The sequence below is a fragment of the Hippoglossus hippoglossus genome, chromosome 13, assembly GCF_009819705.1.
Source record: "Hippoglossus hippoglossus isolate fHipHip1 chromosome 13, fHipHip1.pri, whole genome shotgun sequence".
Lineage (NCBI taxonomy): Eukaryota > Metazoa > Chordata > Actinopteri > Pleuronectiformes > Pleuronectidae > Hippoglossus > Hippoglossus hippoglossus.
The window spans coordinates 11,686,525-11,710,119 of record NC_047163.1 but is presented as its reverse complement, the minus strand read 5'-3'; the positions used below and the strand labels follow the sequence as shown (position 1 = coordinate 11,710,119).

At 39.9% G+C, this 23,595-nt stretch overlaps 2 protein-coding genes across 2 annotated transcripts; one reads left to right on the top strand and one right to left on the bottom strand.

Moving 5' to 3' along the window:
- Window positions 1-829: 829 nt before the first annotated feature.
- Window positions 830-4,434, bottom strand: LOC117772986. Its single transcript, XM_034604640.1, has 4 exons — window positions 4,215-4,434; window positions 3,189-3,302; window positions 1,763-1,805; window positions 830-1,560 (listed from the first exon to the last, which is right to left on the bottom strand). Exons 1-4 carry the CDS (start codon window positions 4,266-4,268, stop codon window positions 1,361-1,363), a joined length of 411 nt encoding a protein of 136 aa, XP_034460531.1. The 5' UTR covers window positions 4,269-4,434; the 3' UTR covers window positions 830-1,360.
- Window positions 4,435-5,870: 1,436 nt separating this feature from the next.
- si:dkey-202l22.6 (interferon-induced very large GTPase 1) lies at window positions 5,871-13,204 on the top strand. The gene is made up of 5 exons (XM_034604639.1): window positions 5,871-5,983; window positions 7,288-7,429; window positions 7,808-9,598; window positions 9,680-12,773; window positions 12,903-13,204. The coding sequence occupies exons 2-5, from the start codon at window positions 7,387-7,389 to the stop codon at window positions 13,048-13,050; spliced, it is 5,076 nt and encodes a 1,691-aa protein (XP_034460530.1). The 5' UTR covers window positions 5,871-5,983; window positions 7,288-7,386; the 3' UTR covers window positions 13,051-13,204.
- Window positions 13,205-23,595: the final 10,391 nt, after the last annotated feature.

The window sequence follows — 23,595 nt, the reverse complement described above, 5'->3', positions numbered from 1 at the left end:
AGGCCTCACCCGCAAAAAAAGTAAAAAATAAATGTCACGTTCAAACTGTTAAATGTTCCCATCGACTCTCAGCTGCCTGGGGAAAAGCAGCTGAGATTTAATCTTCTAACTGAGGAAACACAAACTGGCAGACCAGAGTTTTCAAGTTATTTTACAGACTGCACTCAAGAGTCCACATTTATGTTATGTTTTAAGTTATTTTGGTTTTTATAAAAGTTGATTTGTTTTGTTCACAAATGCATAAAATCTAATTTAATGCACCAGCTTCAAGTTCATTATACTGCACGGATGTTGATTTAAGGTGAATCAATTATTAATTAGAAATCTAATTTATGTTCCACAAGCAAGGTTTTGTTGAGATCATATTTCACTCACTGTTACATTAGCAATATTTCTTCTTTTATGTGATGTTCTGTGGTATATTTAATGATAAACATTCTTTAATTTAGTCTTGAAATAATGTTATGAAAAGTTATAAATAAAGACATTTTAAAGGTCTGGTATGTTTTTGATATATCAAAATCAACTAAAATTAAATTCAAGACAGATTTAGTTAATGGATGGGTCAGTATAGATTCAGGTTGATGAAACTATTATGATTTAAAATATCATGTTTATTATGTGAAAAACACAACATCCTTCCTCCCTGTTCACATTCTGCAGGTGACTGACTCCAGAGCCTAGTCATTTATCATCATTATTATATGGGCTGTGTTATTTTTTTTTCTTCTGTATTCATTCAAATTGCTATTTCATTTGTCCATTTGATTCTGAGCATTTGTTATCTCCACACAGCCCGTAAGGTTAATTTATATAAAAAACTAAAAACAACGCACCTGATCAAGACACTAGGGGGCAGCAGTGTGCTAGAAAGAAACAGTCCAGGCTGTCAAGAGGATTTTACTCAACATAATGTTTAATATTTTTGAAAGATCCACAATTAATTATTTTCTCCATATTTTCGTTTACTCAAAACACAGTTCATATATAAATTAAATCATAATCGCAGTCACTCTCTCAGTCACTCTTTTTTTCACAGCACATCAAAACTGACATTCATTCAGATGTAGAGTTTATTCATACGCTGTATATAATAGTTCACATAGACGTTTACATTGGGTTTTACAAGCAGCAGTTTGAGATGTAGGCTATGACTGTATGTTAGTGTTTATTCTCTTTCACTAATCCAGGACCTCTGCTAAATGTTTATCATACAGTTTGAATGTTTGTACATTTGTGTGTTTATGTGCACTTGTGCATATCATCTCAGAGTTCATCCCTCGTTCGGTGAATCGACAAAAGTCCCCACCTGCTTCCTCTCAGGCTCGTCGCACCTGCACCACCGTCCCTCTTTGTCCGTCTACTTGCCGTTCTTGTGCTTCTTCTGTTGGAACTTCCTGAAATGGGTCTGGATGGTGGCGGCGGCCTTCTCGACTTCGACGGGGTTGAGCGGTGGAACAACGTGAGCAGTGCACGTCCCGTTCGTGGTGTTGGGGTCTGAGCACGACAGGACACATGGTATAGCCAGAGAGGTAGAGGCAATAGCCATGGAGACATAGTCTGTAGCAATGATTGAGTTCAAACACAAGGTTTACATTTACAGCCTGGATTCGATCGGGCAGTTTTTCTCATTGAAAATTGGATTTGACGTCAGATTTGAATCAAACCCCCGACTGGTAACTTAACTTTTTTGTAACTTTTTTATTTTTTATTTTTTTGGGGCAGAAAAATTGCCACATTAATTTGATAGAGTATTACTTACTCTTTCTGTACACCCCCATGCTGTTCCTCCTGAGGCCATCAAACTGTAAATAAAACAGAACAAGTGTTAGAAGACACATTCAAACACACACACAGAGACACACACACACACACACACAGACACACACTTACTGACGCACAGAGTGACGAGTCAGGGTTGAGGATCGTGCACAAGCTGCATCAGATACCAGTCAGGCATGATGACTTTCAACGCTACGTTTTTATCTAGAACATTGATCTCATACCACCGACGGTACGAACAAATATCAGACTCTTGCAGGCAGATAGTCACACAGGCACCGCTCAACTGTACAAAATGTGCCGTCCTGAAGGAATGAGTGTGTCCTGTACTGTACATGTGTGATGGCCTGTGTGACCTTCCTTTCTATCTACAGGTAGAATTATGACCTCAATGACAAATCCCCTTGATTGGGATTACAGCTCAGGCGGTGCAGCTGCAGGGACGCCACAGGGGCTGAGGGCTGGACCGGCTTAGCCTGCGTACACCTCAGTTTGGCCTTGTGCCCTGGTTCAGTCCCACACACACATAACAGCTTCATGACCTCATCAGCTAGGTCTTCTCTTTCCTTTCACAGGAGACGCTAGAGCGAGTTTAAACCGCCCATGACGCAAGACATCTATCTTACTTCTGCCGTTTCATCAGTTGGGATTTCTATGTTCTGTTTTTTGTAGGTTATTCTCATCTCAGTACGTGCGGCCTGCTTCCTCTTTATAAAGGTCTAGACCACAAGCAACCTTCAAACCAATTACTTTAAACTGGTTTGAAGGTTAAATGCACAGACGGGTAAACTACAGTTCTTGTGTGTTGGACCTCTGAGGTGCGCACTCTTCATAAGAAGTCCATAATGAATGCCTGAGGAATCGCCAAGTAGCCGTGGAGCCACACTGTAAAAGGATTTATTGATTGTGCTGATATTCAGTGGGGGTCAAAGGGTCATTGTTAACAGCGTCTGATGCAGAACTCCACTTTATTTTATTATATTATGATATTTGGCTGCTGCTGCTGCTGAGTTCAGAGCCACCAGAAGTCGGCTCAGTCTTTTAAATCACGTTCCGCTGCTTTACTCCTGCAGTCCTCCTCTAAAACGCCATAGGTAAGAGCAGGACATGTGACCACAGCTTAAATGCTCACATGCTGAGTCAAGTTTGACTGCTGACTTTCCACATGCTCTGTCTGACCTTTAGATAACAGAGGATTAGAAATTAGGTAATTTATGAGTAAAAATTCCAGCTAAAGTGGGAGGGGAAACCCGTTCGTGTCAAACAGTCCATTTCCTCAGAAGAGCAACCTACTCAATGTCTACAAGAAAACAATGTTGGGAGTAGTGGATGATTCAGTCATGTGTTTAAGAATGTGTGTGCGTTCTATCGAGTCATTGGTGCATCATCAACTCAACACAACTGACCTCATCTGCTTTGCTGCTCCTCCGATTGTGCGACACGGAGTGGACCTGCCAAGGCAAAGGCTGGGACAGCATGTATGGTAAAGGTTCCTGTTGCCGTGCAAACCGTACCCCTATCTGAAAGACAACGGGAGACCGGGAGGGACAAATGGTGAAACATAAGCAACAACCTTATCACTGTTAGTATACAGTCTTTTATTATCGTTGAATATTTGTCTCCAACTTGTACGATTTACTCATCCAATAGATTTAAAAACAATACAAATTGCCTCACAAATTGGCCTGAAGAGTTTGGAGATGTTTGAGGTTTTGTTTGTGTTTAATAAACATTGTTCAGAAACATGAAATTCAGATGCTGCACAATAAGCTGAAAAGGGATAAGAAAGTAGGTTTTGAAATCAAAAGTGAAGTTTAACATGACTCATTATATTTGGATGCTGTTGACATAAGCCTAGCCTATGTTTGACTCTAAAAAGTTTTATTGTCAATATAAACTTTCTTGAACCCTGACTATCCACAGGATGATGAAACTACAGTTTAAAGTTTGGAGTAAAAAAGCAAATTGCCAGTGCTGGACTATATCATGGGCAAAAAAATGTCACAATAAATGTCACATTATTATTTTTATTTTACGTTTATTGACTGATTTCTGCTCCTGAGTGAAAGTTGTGGTTTTATATTCTTCTGTATGAGCAGAGAATGACAAACACTTAACAAACCTCTTCACTGCACTTACACAATTATTAAGCATTATATCGATGAACTTTTGTTACATTACTATTGGTGAAAATTATACTGTGATAATTATTGATATTGTTTTATTGCCCAGCCCTCCAAAGCACTTTATGTCCAATATGACAGCATCCTTTATGATAAACATGAATAATGCTTTAAACAAAGAAGACAAAGTAAACAGGACATACGTATAACACAGATGATTGTTAAATCAAATTTTCCATAATAATAATAATCAATTGTGATAGTGATATTCAGTGATGTTGTTATTTGAGCTCCTTGCAGTCATCTTACCGATTCTACGACTCGGACCATCATGTACATGGCTGTAAGCATGGTGACCAACATCTTGCCCACCGTTCCTCTCGTGTCTGTTATTAATCCTTAAAGTTTTCGATTGCTCTCCTCAGTCCAGCCGAAGGAAAGATAAGTCCACACAGCCGCAGCAGTCAGGAATGCAACGCAGCGCTGCCCAGGTGAAGGGAAGTCGAACACACAGTGCAGAGGATGCCCACCCACAAGGGTTCCCTCAGGTACACACACACACTCACAAACATGCACAGGCACACACACACACACTCACAAACATGCACAGGCACGTACACACACTTCACTCTCTCAGTCTCTGACACACAAGGGTAAGACAGCTAATGAGCTTTGAAGGACAGGAATAGAGAAGCTCTAATCTTTTCCTCTGCACAACACTTATCCCTCAGGTGTGCTTTCACCTTACCAGGTGTTATTTGGACATGTTGAATTGACCAAAGAGAATCAACCTTAATGTTAATTAGCTTTTTATTCTCCTTCTAGTACAATTGCCTTGTAGGATAACTATGTTGGCCCATGTGAACCAGTGAGGAGTTAACAAAGAGGTTGACATTTTGATACACTACTACGTGCTTCCCTATTAGGGAGCCTTTTGTGAAACATTTATAAATTGAACCTCATGAAGCTAATGATGTTTCTAAATGATTTACTTGCTTTATTTGTCCTTATATTATTTATGTTAGTCATCAACTTATACATGAGTTATGCCAGCCAGTGGCCAGAAGCATTTCATTTTTAGGTTGTCCATCCGTCCGTCCATCCGTCAATCCCAGTCTTGTAAAGACCTTAAGGGGAATTTCTTCGAATTTGGACTCAAAGATGATCATATTTTTTATTTGGTCGACGAAGGTCAAAGGTCAAGGTCATTGTGATCTTGCAAAACATGTTTTTGGTCTTGTCAACGCAACATCTCAGGATCACCTGCAGGGAATTTCCTCAAATTTTGTACAAAGGTTCACTTGGACTAAGGAAATGCCTTGTGAACATCTTATCTTTAGAGCTTCCTTTAAAATTCGGCACTTAAACTGAGATATTAATAATTTGATTTGAGTGGTCAAGGGTAAAAGGTCACAGTGAAGTCTGGAAAAAAATGGATTTCATCATTGCATCAAGTACTCTCACTTGAATTTCATTTTCCTTAACGATTGTCTACTCTATCCTGACAGATATCTGAACCTGCTGTAGAGTAATTTAGAACAAACCAACAATTTATATCAAAGGGGTCCTAGGAAGAAAAAGTAGAGTCAGTTTGCATCTTATCAGTAATAATCACACAGACTGATATCGAAGAGATCTCACATGACTGTAGGTTTGTGTGCGTCATCGTCTGGAGCTTTGGAGACCAGTTCATTTTACTGGTGAAGATATTTCACTAATACCTTTCACTGTGAGTGGCTGCCGCTGCCCAGTGTTATCAAGTTTGAGTGTCAAGATTATAATCTGAAGAATTTGTACATAATCACAACTGTGACTTGTTACTGTCTGTCTATCTGTCTGTCTGTCTGTCTGTCTGTCTGTCTGTCTGTCTGTCTGTCATGCTTACGTGTGTCCTGCTATGTGCTGAGTCTGAGAGCAGGTCACTGATGTTCACTTTGTTCATATGGGATTAGTTTGAAGCACTGGAATGTTTCTTATCACTGGACGAAAGGTATAAGAGCTCAAAGAGACAAAGCCTCCTGGTTACAGATCACACAGGAAGGATACTCACTTTTTGAACAAACCATCAGGAGACACAGGTAAGAACATTGTGATTTTAGAAAAATGTATATTTTAAAGAAATCTGTTTCACTAATACAAGAATATATTTGCACTGATAGCATTAATGTTTTTTCTTACTTAGAAATTATATGTGAAACAGCATTATATGCACTTTTATGTGGAGAGAATTTTTTTTAAATTCAAAATGGCTAAATGGTTGTGTGCACATCAGATATTGTTGTACCTTCAAGACAGGTTGAGGAAAATAAATTCAGTAAGGCTAAAATGCTAAATATCCACACTTCAAATTAAGTACTGAGAAGAAGGAATACCTCAGGATGCATTTACAGTATTAAAGCTAACAAGTACCTAATACCTCAAACTAAGGACAATATTATTCAATAGTTATAAGTTAAGGACAAACTATGTATAAACTATACTATGTGAATTAACGAATAAGTATGCAATAATTACTCCCAATCTTAGAACGTGGATATTAATTATTGAATCATTTCTGCTGAAATCACTGAACTTGTAATGACAATTTACTTATAATCAAGTAATTCAAACACAAGATTACTAAATATTATTATTATTATTATTATCCCTTAGTGTTAATCTATCTTTACTTCATGAATCACACAAGTGAAAACATTATTCAGATCACATTTACCTTTTTATTCACATCTCTATCATTTGACATTTAACTATAAACAGAAGGGAAAAACTAATCAAGTATATAGACCAAGATAAATAAAAGTCCATCCATACACACTTTGACCGAAATTATTTCTACACATGATATTAGCCAAAAGATTAATAAGTGATCACTATCCAAATTTCAAACTTTTTCAAAATGCATATCTGTAATGTCCTTTTCCTCTTTATAAGCAATGAGGTATAAGCACTGCTCACTATTGGAAAGTAGCCAAACTTAAAACTGATCTAAAGAGCTGAGATCTTAAGGCCGTTACCGGTAAAACCTCGAGATAATCACATAGCTGAACTATCTGTGTGGTGCTCCAGGAGAGGCCATTATATTAGTGTTTTATGTTCAGCCTCGTCGATCAGCCATTGTTGCGAAAAGCAGACAATCTTGCATCAGTGAGACATTTCAGGACAAACCAGTCTCTTCTGTACTTTCCACAGTGAACGGTCCCCTGAGAAACCAGCATACAGCTTATTCTAATTTACTGTAAGGAGGAAAATAGATGTTATCAGCTTTGAAACATGTGGTATTAGTGGTTTTACGCCCCAAAGAAAATAAATTGCAGGTACTTTTGACTGTGTTGTGTTTCCTTGGGAATGCCACTAATGTTTATGTTACAAATTTTAATCACAGGTTTCCAGTCAGCAAACCACAAATGAAGGGATGTGGCTGACTACAGAAAAAACACAACTCATCTAATACAGAGACTGGAGACACTCAGCTGGATTCGCCATGTCAGTAAAGTTTCCTAAGAGGCTCAGCAGCAAGAGGAGAAGTAAGTTTATCTTACTTTATTTTATTTTCTTCATTTTTTGCATTCTTATTTGTTCTGCATTTCATTCTCCTCATTTTTAGTATGATTGGGTGACTACTGTTTTTAAATAACTATTTCAAAAGATTTCATCTTGTAATTTCTCTACATTACAGTGTTTAATGGAGTAATAGATTAGATAAACTCATAATAACACCTGCCTAACAGGAATAATAACAGGAAATAAATGTAAAATACATTTGACTCTTTTGTTCAATGGCTTTAGCTGTATCTAGGTAAACCTAGACTATTTTACAATTCACTACATAAAACTACATAAATATGTTAGATAAAAAATGTGGCAAAACCACTGGTTAAAGTGTTGTCTTGTTTTCTAACCAGAACCTCCAAAGGACAATGCCCAGGCAGAACTTCTACATAACCTGGGCCTAGATGCCTTCTGGAATGCACCACTGGACCCAGCTTCTATGCTGGACATCAGCACTTGGAATCTGGAGAACCAAGCTCCCCTAGACTTGAAAGATCTGCCAAGTGCTTTCCTCAGACGTCTTTGGTTGCTCAGCCAAGATGCAAGGAGTCCTTGCTGCAAACCTTCAAGTGATTCTCTGACTGCTTTAGATACATCACCTGAGATGTTAAATGGAGGAGAAAGCCAGTGTGCCATCAACCCCCTTGATCTAGTTTCAGCCGTCTTTATGTCTGCCAACACCTTCCTTCAACAGGAGATGACTGTGCACATGGTGCAGTGCCAGTTTGCTGTACCCCTGGTCCTGCCAAGTACAGATCCAGAAGAAGCTAGCCGCTTCCTTCTATGGCCTCTGAGAGGTGTTGTGAGCCAATTTCTGGGAAAAAACGGGAAGCTCCAAGAGGGGAATTTGGCGAGTACATATATGCCGATCGTTTCTTGCGTGAAGTTTGGTCACTGTAATGTCTCCAAGTCAAAGGTGCTCAACCACATTATAAGTGGACCCAAATCTTGCAATGACACATTTCTACACAGGGGAATGGATGGAGGTCAGCTGCCTCGAAAACTGTCCAATGGCCTGGTAGAGATTGGATGGCATCTACCGACAGGGGACACTGCCAGAGATGGTTTCCCTGTCCCTGTGGCCATCTCTAACCTACGAGGTGATGCCAGCAAGCATGAGGGATGCCTCAACCTGCTATGTCAAGCTTCTTCTGCTATGATTGTTTTCTGTGGGAATCTTAGGGAGAAAGATAAACAACTTCTTGCTTCCTGCAGAGATATGGCAAGCAAGCTCATACTGATTGACATTTCAGACACTGAGAAAAATGAGCACAGTGTTGTGGGGTTTGTTGGAGTAAATCTTGAACAAGACATGGGGCTACCTGAAGGCTCAGTGCTGCAAGGGGAAGGTTTGAGTGAGAAGGAACTGGCTGATAGGATCAATGACATCTTGAAAGATCTGTTACCAGATAAACTGAAACTTGTTTCACTAGAGGCAGCAGCAAATTTAGCTGTGGAGCTAGGCCTTAATGTGGACGAAGGGACAGTCTGTAAAAAGGCAATGGCCAAAGTGGAGAAAGTCTTGGAAGGTTTGGATGAGGGATCTGCTCAGTTCAGGGAGAAACAGCTTCCTTTGCAGGGGCCTTGGTGGAGTAAACTGGCAGAAATTGAAAAGATGGAGAGTAAACAGAGAAAAGAAGGAAATCAAAATGACCCCCGACTGCAAAAAGAAAAGACAGACATCTTGGCTGAGTTGAGAAACTACAAATTAACCCCAGCGATGAAGACTTTTACCAATGCACTTTTCACAATAGATAAAGTGGAGAGGACTTATTTCTTAAAGTGGATGAAACTGAGGCTTCAGTCAAAGCAAACGGAAAAGCAAAACATTCAACAAGATCCGTCCACAAATCTGCAGACAGATACTAATAATGACATGCTTGAATATTCTGATTACCTCACACATGGAGCCAATGGCGATCTCGAGGACAGCGACAGTTTCTGTTCAGATTCAACATTTGAAGAGGAGAGCAGTGAAGAGCAGCCGGTAAATGTTGAACTGCAAGTTTCTGACCAACCATGTGACAATGGGCAAGACCTGTCTTCATATGGAGACATAGAACCACACTCAGAGTCCAGACTTGACCCAGTCATAGAGGAGCAGTTCGATTTGATGTCCAATGGGATAGAAATTCAAGGTGGAGAAATTGTCTCAATGTCACATAGTTTTGACGAACAAATTTCAGATTCAGTCTTTGAGAACCAAAACGGTCATTTGGAGCCTCAAGAAAATGGAACCTTGAGCTGCCACGGGACACCAGAATATGAACCAGAATTGACACCAGCAACACCAGATTCAAATTCTTCTACCAAACAACAAATGAGCCCAGATGTTTCCGTTGAACCTCAATTAGCCTGGTGTTTGCAGACTTTTGAACCTGATCCATTCTCGCTGGGGCTTGAGCACTTTTTGCGTGAGATGGGCCTTATTTTCGAGCTAACACACATCGGCCGCAGCAGTAGGAACCAGAAAGTGTCGCGTCTTCCCAGCTTAGCTGTAGACCTGCTTTTTTACGGCATTCCACTTGAACTAATGGATGGAGATGCTTCAAACATTCCCATCCGCTGGCTGGGCAGCATCTTTGCAGAGCTCAAACGGCGCCTCCCTCAAGAACAATGTAAAACCCGAGTGCTGACTAATCTGGGAGTACATCATGCAAAGAATGCTGAGGTTCTTTCTTCAGTATTTGGGGTGAAATTCCCTGAAGGAGGCAAAAGATCAACAAGAGGGGTGTACATGGGTGCTCTTCGTCTCCCTGATGCCCTTAGAATGGACATGGATTGTGATTTTCTTTTGTTAATTGATGTAGAGGGTCTCTGCCCGGCCTCTCTAGACAACAAAACAAAGATCCATGACCATGAGATGGCCACTGTTGCCACGGGATTGAGCAATGTTTTAATCCAAAATATCGCTTCAGATGCAAGTTCTGAGTTGGAAACAGACATCGCTTTCATAGTCAATGCTCTTCTACGCATTAAAGAATGTGGCTCCATGCCCATCTGCCAACTCCTAGTCCAGGATGAAGGAATAAACACCCTATTACAAGCATCACAGTTAAAGCGTGTTTCTGAGATGCTTCAGACTGAGACTGGGGACAGAGGAACTAACAATGCTGAACAGCCAAATACAAAGACCATAAGCTGTATCACGTGTGTCAAAGGGCCATGGTCCAATGTGTCTCTCTCTGAACCAATCGAGACACAGTACAGTGAGGCTGTGTTATCGCTTAAGAAAAACCTCTTTGGGGCATTGAAGAAATCCGCAGCCACAGGTCTGTCAGAATTTATGATTCATTTGTGTGCAATCTGGGATGCGGTAAAAGAAGAATCCTTCTCCATTGGTTTGCAAAATACTGAAATAGCTTTAGCATTTTCCATATTGTGCACAGAGTTTTCCCAGTGGAAGACTAGTTTCCTGGAGCACATGGAAAACTGGATTATTGGGGCAGGAAAGAAAATCTTTGCCACAAAAGAAAAGGTTCTAGATGCTGAAATCCAAAATGACCTTCTGAATGAGTTGAAGGACGAAGGCAGAGAGGAGGTCAATACAGAGGTGGACAAACTCAGGTCACAAGTTGAGGCCTATTTGACGGAAGATGATGTTTTGAAAGAGAGAACTGAAACATTCAAGCCAATCCTAATGAGCAATATCGGTGACCTCCAGGAGAGAGTAACTGAAGAGATAACACAAAGGTTGGCGACAGTCGGTGAGAGCCATTGCTCTTCCATACAGGTGAAGAAATTTGAGACGGTACTGGAAAAGGAACAAGAGTCCAAGCTACGCGCACTGGTAGAGAACAGCATTTCAACCAAACTCCTTCTCCAAGATGAACAACTAGAAGAGGAGTTTGAGGGGGTGTGGAGTAATATACTGTCTAGCTTTGACTTCAGGCCTTCAGAGACAGATGATATCACTGCTAGAGTGACAGAAGTTCTGAGACTGAATCTGATCAGCCGGGGTCTCCTGAAACACATCAAAAAAATTGAGGTCATTGGCCAGAACGAGACATCCAGCTTCCAAGTTTGTGATGAGCACTTTGGATACCGCAGCAGATTAAAGCACATGTTTGAGGACAACAACAGACTACAGAGGGTAGAAGCTCAACAGGTAGCCTGCAGTGTGATAGAAGAATACAATCACTTTGTAGCAGAAAAATCTCTCTTACCAGCAGATTTTTCTGACAGCTACATAACAGAAATGTTAGGAAGCGTTGAAAAAGCTTTGAAGGAAAAATGTATGGCAATCAAATCAGCTTTTGAAGTGGATCTGAAAGTGTATCTCTGTAGCTTAGCATGCCAAGACTTCCAGAAAGTGCACGACCGCTTTGCAAAAGACACAGAGCTTTTGACATTTATCACTGCGACTAAGAGTTCATACTTGGCAAAGTTTATCTACCGGTTCAGGAAGAGAGATCAGTGCCAGAGGGTGGCCCAAGCATTCACCTCCATGATTATCAAACCTACAGTATTGGACTATATCTACAGACCACTGGGGTTGCGCATTGTAGAAGAAATTCAAGGTAAAGAACAGCAGTATCAGTCCTCATGTGCCTTCAGCCAACACTTGCTGGAGCAGCTGATACATGAAGACCGCTTTGAAAGCTTTCTGGAGTACCTGCTTTCCTATGACAGCTTCAGACTGAGCAAGATCCAGGAGACAGTGGTGGCTCACCTCTCTGAATCACCCAACTTGGACAAATGGAGGCAACAGAGGCTCGGAGAAATTGTGGGAAAGGTTGCAGCAGCGGTGAGCGAAACAGCGGAAGGTACAAATGGAGTCCTGAGTGATACAAAGCCTCTGCTGGAAAGAGTGTGCCTCATTTTAGAGAGTGACGGAAATTTGGAAGTCACCAGGGTCTTTCTGGACGGACCCCTCTTCAGTATCACCACAGAATGGGATCGTTTCGTCACATGTTTAATGGAGTTACTGGCTGCGATGCGATTGGAGCTTGCCCAGGAGTTCTCCCAAACTGTGGATGTCACCCAACTTCTTCATTGCCTTCCAATTCAGCCCCATTACTCCCTCTTGGACAGAGTGAGAGGCTGTGAGAAGCAATGTCCTCTCTGCAGAGCCCCCTGCGAGGTGCAGGAAAAAGGGCATGAGGTTCACAGTGCTCTGCTCCACAGACCTAAAGACTTGCTGCCTCATGACTTGTGCTCGGTGTCTTGTCGTCCTGAAAGCATGACTCTGAGTAACCCAGGCGAGAACAAGGACACACAGAATCCATCGGTGGCATGCAAGGACCTCCTCTCCCTCCGCCCAGACTGGAACATCTACCCTGAGGACCCAGACAGTCAGATGCCCACTGCTTACTGGAGGTAACATGTGTTTTTTTAAAGTCATTATAATAATGGTAAATACTGTAGTAAATTTTTTATGTCACATGATCTGTATTTTATATATCAATATATATGTATCAGATGAGCTAAATATTCTTTCATTTGCAGGTATGTGTTGGTGAGGTACAATGACAAGTTTGCAAAGGAATATGAGAGGGAGCCAGCAACTATCCCTGAGGAGTGGAAGAAGATCACTGAGGAGGAGGCTTTACACAGTCTGAGGGAAGCATTCCTCACTAAAAACGTACTGATATAAGACCTGCCCTCTGCTTTGCGCCTTATTTATTGTAACATGACATTTTGTCGATCAAGTTCCGATTGGATATTTGTTGAGAAGTCTTTCAGTTGTCAGAGTTGTTGATGGTGGTGGTGGTGGTGATGGACAGAAAATTGATCACATGAACCGTTTTTTCAAAAACATTCACGATGATAACTGACTTGTTTGCCATTTATCTTTTTCATTAAATTAAGAAGAATCTACTGTTTCTGTAAAGATCCTTTTAAAATATATTCTGAATGTTTAGGAAAATAATTGTTAGGCTTTTAAACCTTTGTTATTTAAAAATAATTTTGAAGTTATGATGCTGTATCTTCACCCTGATGATGTTACACAAAAATTATTATTTGTTTAAAGTGAAAGTTTTATGGTGAAAACAGAAATAAATAACTGTCTTTGCTTCATTTAAATACAAACTGTCATGTCTACTAGAATTAGCCCCACAATTCATACCACATTGGGTTGTAATAAAATTTAGTTTTAAATATTATATTCTGTATTTTAAATCCATATTTCTTGCCAACAAAGCTGACATCAGTATAGCATTAGAGGATAAACCAGAAGTACACAATGTGGGATCATGTGCATCGCACAGAGTCACAGAAAGTCTTTCTTGAAATATTTCATCTTATTTAGTGGTAGCATACAAAGTTTTACAAATGTAATGTCTCTGCGTCACATTATAGCATGAACACACTTGATATGATAAATGTAACACATTGTCGTTGGCATGTGTGAGCACAGACAGGATCTTCCTATCGATGTGATGTCTGCTATCCACCGTGGAACTGTGCAATGAAAGCTCTAAAGAGTGAAATCACAAGAGGGAAATGTAGGATCCAGCAATCTCTGAGAGCTCCGGGCTGAAATGTAAGAGCAGGGACTGACTTGTTATCCCTCATTGTAATTTATAAATCATTCCATCCATTAATTCTGTCCATCTACTTGCAGATGGCTTTTTATACAATGACTGGCTGCTTTTAAAGCTACGGCTTCAGCTTGCTTCTGCTGACTCATCATACATCGTCATCAATTTAATTCATAGCACAGTTAGTCTTCATTGTTGAAATTAGTGTCCAAATTTTATTTGTGGTTATGCACAAAATATTACAGATTTTGTTATAATCCATGTAATGATTTTTTTTCTACGGAAGCGTATTTCATTCACTTGAAAAAAAAAGTTCAATTAGTTCAATTTAAAAACAACACATTTGATGTTTATGTTTCACCAGGATAATGTACTTGATAAAAGTATTAAAATTGAAAACAATAAAATGAATAAAACTAAATACACATTCTATTAGGTTTTTATTTAATAGGAGTATTTAAAAAAAAAAATTTTTTAATGAAAACTTATCTCGGAAAGTGAATGCAAAATGCTTCCGTAATTTCTAGCCTAACTTTATAAAAAAATTATATCGTTTACATATTCAAATAGCAAAATAAATATCTATCATTCCATTTGGAAGATATTTACATTAAACGATACTGACAGTGACTCACATCAGCTCGACTGACGGATCTCTTCAGACAGGTCAGTCAGACAGCAGAGGTCACCTCTGGTTTTTAGCTTTGATTTTGAACAACCATGTGACCACAATGATCTCAGGCTACGTGTGAAGGCTACTAATCCCAAGTTAACTCTCCTCCACAGTGAATATCATATGAAAGAATGTCCTCTTTGCACTTTGTCTCAACACAACACTTGTTTGAATAAAATACAAGTTATATATTTTTTATATTTTGTGGCGCACAGTGAAATAACAGAAGCGCCTTTTATCTCTATCTTTCTCTCTGCAATTCTTTTACATCGTGTCATTTATCCCAGTGTGAATTACATGAATCCAAGCACCAACTATATTTATTTTATTACCTTCTAACAAATCCTAATTTCGAGGGGTTGTTTTCAGTTGTTGTTGTTTTTTATGCTGTCTGTTGGAGACAACTATGAATTTACAGTTACACTTAATTCATTTCAAAATTAGCTTAGTTATCAAGACATCACTGCATTGCCATCATAATTTATTACACTGAAATACACAAGTCTGTGAAACTCATACTGTATAAACTGACAGTCTCTCTTACGCGCACACTCACACACACAAACGCACACACATGTTTGTACTTCTATCTTAGTGAGGACACTCATTGGCATAATGCCTTCCCTAGCCCCTTACCTTAACCCTAACCATCCAAATTAAATGCCTTACCCTAACCTAAATCTAATTCTAACCCTAACCCTAAAACCAAATCTAAACCCTAAAACAGTCCTTTAAAGAAGTGAGGACCGGCCAATATGTCCTCAATGTCCTTACTCTGTAGGGTCTATGCTTGAAATGGTCCTCACAAAGCAATAAGTACAGGAACACACACACACACACTTGCAAATATCCCTGTGCTGACCTCCAATTCGAGGTTAAATCAACCAACTCTGATTGGAATATATTGGCAACAGTGCAAATTACACCAGGGTAACAAAGGTTAACACTCAAGCATAGAAGCAAACCATGAGCAGCAGGTTTACAGACCATCATGACAATAGGTTTATTCTATCACACCTAGAAAAGTCGATAAAGCCGACACCTCTGCCTGTTGCCTGACAAATCCACAAGGAGCCAAAATCAATGAGAGGTCGGGGTGTCGAGTTTTAATCACTTGCTGTTTAACCAAAAAAGTATGTAATTTACCGATATAATATGGCAAAATGGTTCAATATGATATTGAACAGTAAAAAATATAAATTTTATAGCCAGGACCTCAGAGTTGAAGCATGTAACGTGGAAAAGTGTTATTTAGGTTCTAATGGCTGTGGGATGAACAATTTGACAAAAAATACACACCCTTTGCAAATTCTATGCCGTATGCATCAACACAAACAAAATTATCAAAACATAAAAATCGCAAAAGCCAAATTGTGCCCATGGGTTGCAGAGAGTTTCTGGGGTTAAAAATCCATTACAGTCAGTCTCTATCAGATGTGCACAAAATGAAAGGAAAGTACAAGTTGATGCAACTGCTTCACTGTGAAAGACACTGGATATTCTTATTAGGTGAATCAGAGGTGCTTAACACTGTGGTAAAATTCCCAAATACATACTTTATATGTCTATATACGTGTCAGTGTCATATTTCAGGTAAAACAGTTTTAGAAGTCATCAATAATCAGGCTTATATCTGCTAAAGGGAAGGTCAAACATGCAGGCAAATTAAGGGGCCAGGCAACGGGCTCACGTATACTGTGTGTGTCTGTCCATACTGAACATGGTTTTATCTATTGAATCAAAGATTAAAGTCCATTATTGCTCACAGCTTTCATAGTTAAGTGGTGAAGTCTCGCCTTGAAATACTGTTATTAGAGTAATCCACGATGATCTAATTTTCAGCTGCAGTAGTTTCTTTTCGTTTTCAGCGTCAAGTGTCAGTTTTAAAGGTCAAATATGAGGAAAAATGCTTTTTAGAGTAAGTGGAACAAATGTAAGAGAAAAAAGTTTGAAACAAAAACTACACAGGCAGTTCAACAGGAGGCTAACTGGATCTCCAACAGATGGAGCAGATGGAAAAGCACTTATTCAACCTCCTAGAACAGGATTGAAAAGTCATTGAAAAGTGCTTCAAACTATTAAAACTCCCATGCAACACTCAATGTCCTTTTCCGGAGAAGTCTGCATTATGTTTTTTCTTCAAAGATAGTTAATTTCTAAGGTGATTTGCTTTAGGTAATCCAGTGGAGTAAGGTAAATAAAAGAAGAATTTATGTAAATATAATTCTTCTTTGGAAGTATTTTTTCATTAATCTACAACTGACCTGATGGTGGCTATCGCTGAAGAGTCTTCAGCGATAGCTCTCAGATAGTGTTAGTTTTTAAAGCACAATTCCACCACCAATTACATCAAGTGTCCATCAAGCTTTCAGTCTTTAAAGGTCACTTGCATTTCAAAAACATCCTCTTCTGTTTCTAGGCAGCCCCGGCATCAACAGCAGTGACATTGAACGCAGCGAAGCTTCGCAGGGCAGGTTTTTGTTTTTTTTTACTCAGTTTTATTTCAAATCGGTTGTCACTTTGATTTGCAGTCTGCAATATGTTTCAGCCACCAGTGTCTTCAGTTAAACTGAGGCATCCAGTAAATACTGCTGTTTATACATCACTGGCAGCTCAGAGTTTACTATACGGACCACGGAGCAACTTATCTCTATCTAATCTATAACTCTGAAGTACTGTAGTCTGTCACTCTGGCACCTCAAATTGGTTCAAAAGTAACATAAATATCAGGCACATTTTTTTCTAAAGGTATATATAGCCGTAACAGACTTTCACTCCTGACTCGCCGCAAGCAGCCAGCCAGACAGCTGCTGTGATAAACGGCTTTAAGCTTTTTGGTCTGGTGAGTGGGAGTGATCAAACCTGGTGGATACAGCTGCAAGTTTTAAGTACCTGCCAGTAGATTTTCATAGCAAAACTGAAACGAATGGAAAACAACAGCTGCTTTGAAAGTGGAAATTACTCATTCCACAACAGATTTTGTGGAAAGTTCTCAGCAGAAATGTGGTGGTGAGGGGGTTTTTGGAAACAGGACACAAATGCAACCAGGTGTAGGTGAAGTGAAGGCTTAATTGAATCTACAGGCCCACAGTGAGTCCCAGTGTTGCCATATGTAGGATAATTATCGCATTTGCACGATCATTTTTGCCCTCTGTACGATCAATAATGCCAAAATGTCCATGATGTACGAGAATTTGATCCTTTTATGATAAGTTTAAGCTTCTGGTATGATACTTCAACATTTTCCCATCTGGCAACACAGGTGACTCGGCTGTACAAAATGGCAGGGATCCAAGAAAGCAGGCAGAAAAGCCATATAATAAATCCAGACTCTGATAACATGAACGCAGACAATTAAACTCAGGAACATGAGCTAAACATAAACTTACAGAGACACCAGGGGACAAAGACCAGGACTGATTAGAACAGAGTCAACACTGACCAGATAAACTGAAAGGCAGGACTGGGAGCACAGAGATTAAATACACAAGAGAAGCAGAGATAATTTAATATAGGTAAAAGACATTAGGGTGAGACGGGCAGATAATCACAGCAGCAGGAGACAGGATAAAGACAGGAAGTACAAAAGCAAGAAACACAGAAGGACAGATCTGCCAACGACAATGTGTTACATTCATCATGGCAAGTCCAAACCATATGGTACATTAAGGTGGATGACGCATCTGCACTATTGCCAGGGATGGCATTTGGAGCCAAAGTCTCTGCAGTAGTGATCCGGGGGTGGAGTTTAGTAGTTTGAGGCAGAGGTTGATTGGAGGCGGGGGTTTGTGACCAAAACTGCAGCCAGCCATCAGGGGGCGATCATGTCGCTTTGGCTTTACTTTCTATACTTAAAAAAAATGTTTTCTGATGTTCTCCATTACACGTGGCATCTATTGCACTTGTGTCCGTCCTGGGAGAGGGATCCCTCACATGTGACTCTCTCTGAGGTTTCTACGTTCTTTTTCCCTGTTAAAGGTTTTTATTTGTTGTAGTTTTTCCTTACTCTTGCTGAGGGTTTAGGGTAGAGGATGTCACACCTTGTTAAAGCCCCATGAGACAAATTGTGATTTGTTGAACATAGACTCTTTCCATAATTCCTAGCAGTAAGACGTACATTTTAAATGTCAGGACATGGACAAAACATCTGTAATGTCACATGATTGTAAGTTGGAAAATGACAGAAAACATGTGGTGCCGTCCCGTGGCAGAGGAAGTAACAGCTCCTTTCAACGTGGCCAATACGATAAGACGTTTCTTTGTTGAGTCCATGCGTCTGGTAAATGAGAAATGCCCCAGCCTGCCATTGTTATACCAGGCAAGAGCAAATAGTGCCTCAGCTAACACAAACATGTGAACACATTTTATGTCTCAAACACAATCTAACTATGTCCTGCTTACTTTGGTGGGAAGTCAACAGTCATCAGTCATCAGTTGGCTCCAGCACTGACTCCAGCCTTCTGTGAAAATTGTACAATAATTCTGTGTCAGTGCTTGTTTTACCCTCTCTGCCTATTGAAATATTTACCCACATACAGACGTAGCTGCTGTGCCACCTACTGGGCATGGTTTCCCCTGAAATCCCCAAGCTACTTTACTCACAGTGGAATTACTTAGTCTGTCTGTCTGTCTGTTATCTGGACTGCAAATATCATTTCTGTTGAAAATAATGCATACCTCCACTAAGGTAGGTAGTTACAACATTTAAATTCACTAAATCTGTCCACAACATACACAAGTATAATAATAAAGTGCCCTTTCATGTAATATTGGTTTATGTCATTTGTAAATCCACCAATAAACATGCACAGCACCAAACAACCATTGAATAAAAGAACTATTTTTGCAGCTCGAGCATTTCCTACTCGACAGTCAAAATAACAAACTACATTAAACTGAATCAAAACATGCTAATGAAGTTCATGTGCGCTGCAATGCCTTGCCAGAAAGAGAAGGAAACTGAACATCATCTAGGCTGAAGATAAATGTCAGCCCTTTGTGATAGACAAATAAATACACCGGTGACATAACAGTGAACAGCTTTAAGCAGCACTCTGTATCTCCACTCAGATTTCCATGGCTGTCTGATCCAAACGAAGGTAAAACAAAAGCTCTTTCAGTTGATGTTTCCTTTTAAAACTGCACAAAATATGATGATATTGGTTAAAAAAATCAATGTTCACAAACTGAGGCAGAGTGACAGACACTGAAGTATTAGATTATATTTGTTAGACTTTATTCTGAGCATGAAAAATACTGATCACATGGAGTGTCACTCACACTCCATGTTAAAAATGATATCAGCATTTGCAACTGGGCCTCTAGGGCGGTTTTAGCTTTCTTCTTTGTGGAGCCAACTGGTGACAATTGCATAAATATTAGGGATGAGTTGAAATGAGTTGCCTTGTATAGATGTGCACCCATGCAATACAGGTTTGTGTGCGTGCGTGTGTGCGAAACACAGCTGCTTGTGTGTGTAGATTGTGATATTGGGGTTTGTGTACTTGCTTGTGTGAGATGAATTTATGTTGTATTACTATTCTACTTGGTAGCTGTAGTCTGTCGTGCAAGCAAGAACCGTGACCCAGTCTGTCCCGGGTTCATACATCAAACACCAAATCCCCAAATTTAAAAGAAGCGCGTCGAGCTAGCTAGCTTAGACGGACGTTACAATTTGTTAAAGGACCTTCAATGGAGGAAATTTAATGCACACACACATGCAGCACTGGACGTCAAAAAATCCAAAATGCTTTTACCGTCCTCAGTAGGCAGAACATGGTTTAACAGTAGTTTATGTGTGTGTTCCTGTGATGGACAGACCGTTATCCGTGGGCAGGCAGACCTCAGCATAACATCTGCCCTGTCTGTGTACCTGTCATGGGAGCATACGGCTCAGAATCCGGCTCAGTGGTATTGAATCTTGGTATAACTTTTGTCTTTTCTCTTTTCTTATTTCTTATATATTTTAAAGTTTCAAGAAAGAGAACCTGTGGTAGACTTCAGTTGTCATAAAAACTCAAAAGGTTGTCCAGTCTGGGATACTGCAAAAAAAAACAAGGCGGCCTCTGTAGAGAGGACCTGATTTCCTAACGACACTGATGCATTCATATTAACCAAATTACAATAAGTTGGACTTTTAATGGTCACCCAGGTTATGGATGGAGCAACATTGTCTCCTTTGCCGGTTTTCCTTTTTTCAGCTCTTGACAGAAGTCTGTGTTCAGAGAGGAATCCTCCAGCGCCGGGTGCTCTTCCTCACTTCAGACACAATACATCAGCAGTTTGACATTTAGCTTAAGCTCCCATTTTTTCTGTGGGACACATTGACCGACTTGGCTGCAATGACTTTCCATTTAACTTCAATAATTCCATGTCCTTCAGCACATTAGTACATTTCTTTGGATTAAATAGTGGATTTAAATAATGGTTTTAAATATTGAGTTTTTCTTGGTTTTCTGAAGAATTTTATAGTGAAGGTCAGTGGTATCACCTGAAACACAGACTTTCTCTGGATATAACATTACAATTGATAGTCTTCTATTAAATTAAAATATAAACTACAGGAGATAGAAGATACTTTACACAATATCTTGACTAGACAATGTACAAGAATTAACACTTTCTAATCATCCATGTTATTAGTTTAGATTATTCAGATAATTCCCATTGAATCTTTTCATGTCTTCACTTAAAACATTTACATTTGGCTCCACTGTATCTCCCATCACATCCACGGCTGAATATACTGGTAAGCACACAGATTATCAGCTGATATCACATATGTTACTGTTTTTTCAGTTAGCCATTGATCAGTGATGAAAAGACCAGATGTCCCTCTCAGTTTTTTTACTTTTCGTATTTTTCAGAACACAATAAACAGAAAGAAAATAACCTGCCAAAGGGACTATGATGAGGGATGTTACTGTTAATTCATAGTCTGATAATTATGTGACTGATTATTTTCTCTGTTGTTATGTGTCGTATAATAATTTGTGTTGTGTTGCTGGCATTCCTCCTCCAAGGAGCCCAGAGCCAAGTCACACAATCCAGTCATCCACAATCTGTCAGTGCTGCCTGGCCGGCAAAGTCCATGAGCTCAGAGGAATCAGATCCTTGAGGTACTTAATTATGTTTATTTCATGAAATGTGAGGAGTTGTTTAGTTTACCTGTTCATGTAAAGTCACAGTCGTCAAAAATATCTGTGCATCTTTAAATACTCAGCTGCTTCCTAAACTTAATACAAGTAGGTTGGTGTAAGAGTTTAGAGCTGAGAAAAAATGTGTTCATCAATTTGTCCATCGACAAAAAAGATATTATCAACAATTGTACCCATGTATCATATGATTCCCATTATAACAACCGTTTCTAAATCCTGGTTTACCAGGAGTTGGAGAAGCACGCGTCCCATCCACCTGATGATCCTGTTTCACGACAGCGGCCGTCAGTTTCAGGGTGCTCTACTCGTCTTCTGTGGTGGAAATTGGTCAACAAACGAGGTTCTGAGACAAGTTGTCTTTGTAAGTTTATTTCTAAAAGCTTTCTGCAGAAAGGATCACACAGGCAAGGTGGAGGTTGCCAGTGAGACGAAAGGTTAACGGTCTGTGCTCATATTTAAGTGTCTCTGTGTGAGTTACCTCCTGACCTGCAAGACATGAATAGACGATGGGCTCGCGTGCTAGACAGTGGGTGCACCATAAAGTACAGCTCTGAACGCAAGTATTTCCCCCTCATTCCTGCCAATCATGTGTCGGTGAGCGTGGACGCCTGGTTCAGGTGATGATTCTTTGTAGGTTCATGAATTTAAGAAAACCCTTTCACTCTGTCACATTTCCTCATCATCCTCACATAATGTTAATATAAACACATTGATTACAGATGTAGAAGTAAATTATCGGAACACTTCCTGCACCTCTGTAGGCCTGAGTGCATTTGGAATCCATGAACAACGGGTTTAGCGGTGGTTGTCAGCTGCTGTGTTGTTTACAACATCCTTTCCACCTGAGAGGTTTTCAGAATGTGTCTCAGGAAAGAGACTTGATGATCTTAAGTCAAAATCAGGGATTTAAGTTCACTGTATACACACACACACACAAAACACACACACACACACACCACACACACACACACACACACACACACACACACACACACACACACACACACACACACACACACACACACACACACATTTGCATGCACATACACCCTCAAACAAATATTTTTATATGATTACTATACCTCTATGTAAAAGTCAAAGAAGTAATTACAGTGATAACAGTGACACACTAGTTACAAGGTTTAATAAATGTCAACTGAGCCTCAATGACTGACTGACTGACTGACTGACTAAAAGCGTATGCATGCATCAATAGCTGTAATTAAGATTCAGTGCAGGGGGACAGTCATTATTTTAGAACATAGTGCTTAAATACAAAAATACACACATACCAAATATCTGACATGAAGATGTTGGAAAAGACAAACAAATATCTATGGTTTAAGGACAAAACGTTTGACCATGTTGTGCTTGTGACTCAACCAAACCTGTGTTTATGTACTCTGCCATTCATCCCTGAGACCTGCAGCTGAAGATCTCCTGAACGCCTCTGCCTTTTCAACTCCCTCTGGTTTACAAGCCTTTCACACCGGCCAGAGACACCAATCAAACATTCGGATTTCTCACCGGCTCTTACAAATAAAGGATCTGCTGCATAGAATTCCTCTGAAACAGCACTCCATGCTCTCCGCCTTTCATGGGCTCATCGCAGTGGGGCATCCTATTGAGTGGTCTGTCTTGTAGGCTTTTCAACTGGTCACCCCCACCAACTGATGAGGTGTGAAAAGAAGCTGCGGAGCAAATGTCTGTGCTGTGGGCAGAGAGAGGGACGAGGGGGATGAAAGGAGGAAAAACTATCTGAACACTGGGGGATAATCTTCCAACACTGCTGACTTGAATGTGCCCCGAGGGTTTTGTAGAATCAG

Coding starts and splice junctions, on each gene's coding strand:
- si:dkey-202l22.6 (XM_034604639.1), top strand. CDS start 7,387: ATGTCAGTAAAGTTTCCTAAGAGGCTCAGCAGCAAGAGGAGAA. Junction 7,430..7,807: donor GCTCAGCAGCAAGAGGAGAA/GTAAGTTTATCT, acceptor TTTTCTAACCAG/AACCTCCAAAGGACAATGCC. Junction 12,774..12,902: donor ATGCCCACTGCTTACTGGAG/GTAACATGTGTT, acceptor TTTCATTTGCAG/GTATGTGTTGGTGAGGTACA.
- LOC117772986 (XM_034604640.1), bottom strand. CDS start 4,268: ATGTTGGTCACCATGCTTACAGCCATGTACATGATGGTCCGAGTCGTA. Junction 1,806..3,188: donor GGAGCAGCAAAGCAGATGAG/GTCAGTTGTGTT, acceptor TTTTATTTACAG/TTTGATGGCCTCAGGAGGAA. Junction 1,561..1,762: donor CATGGGGGTGTACAGAAAGA/GTAAGTAATACT, acceptor TCATTGCTACAG/ACTATGTCTCCATGGCTATT.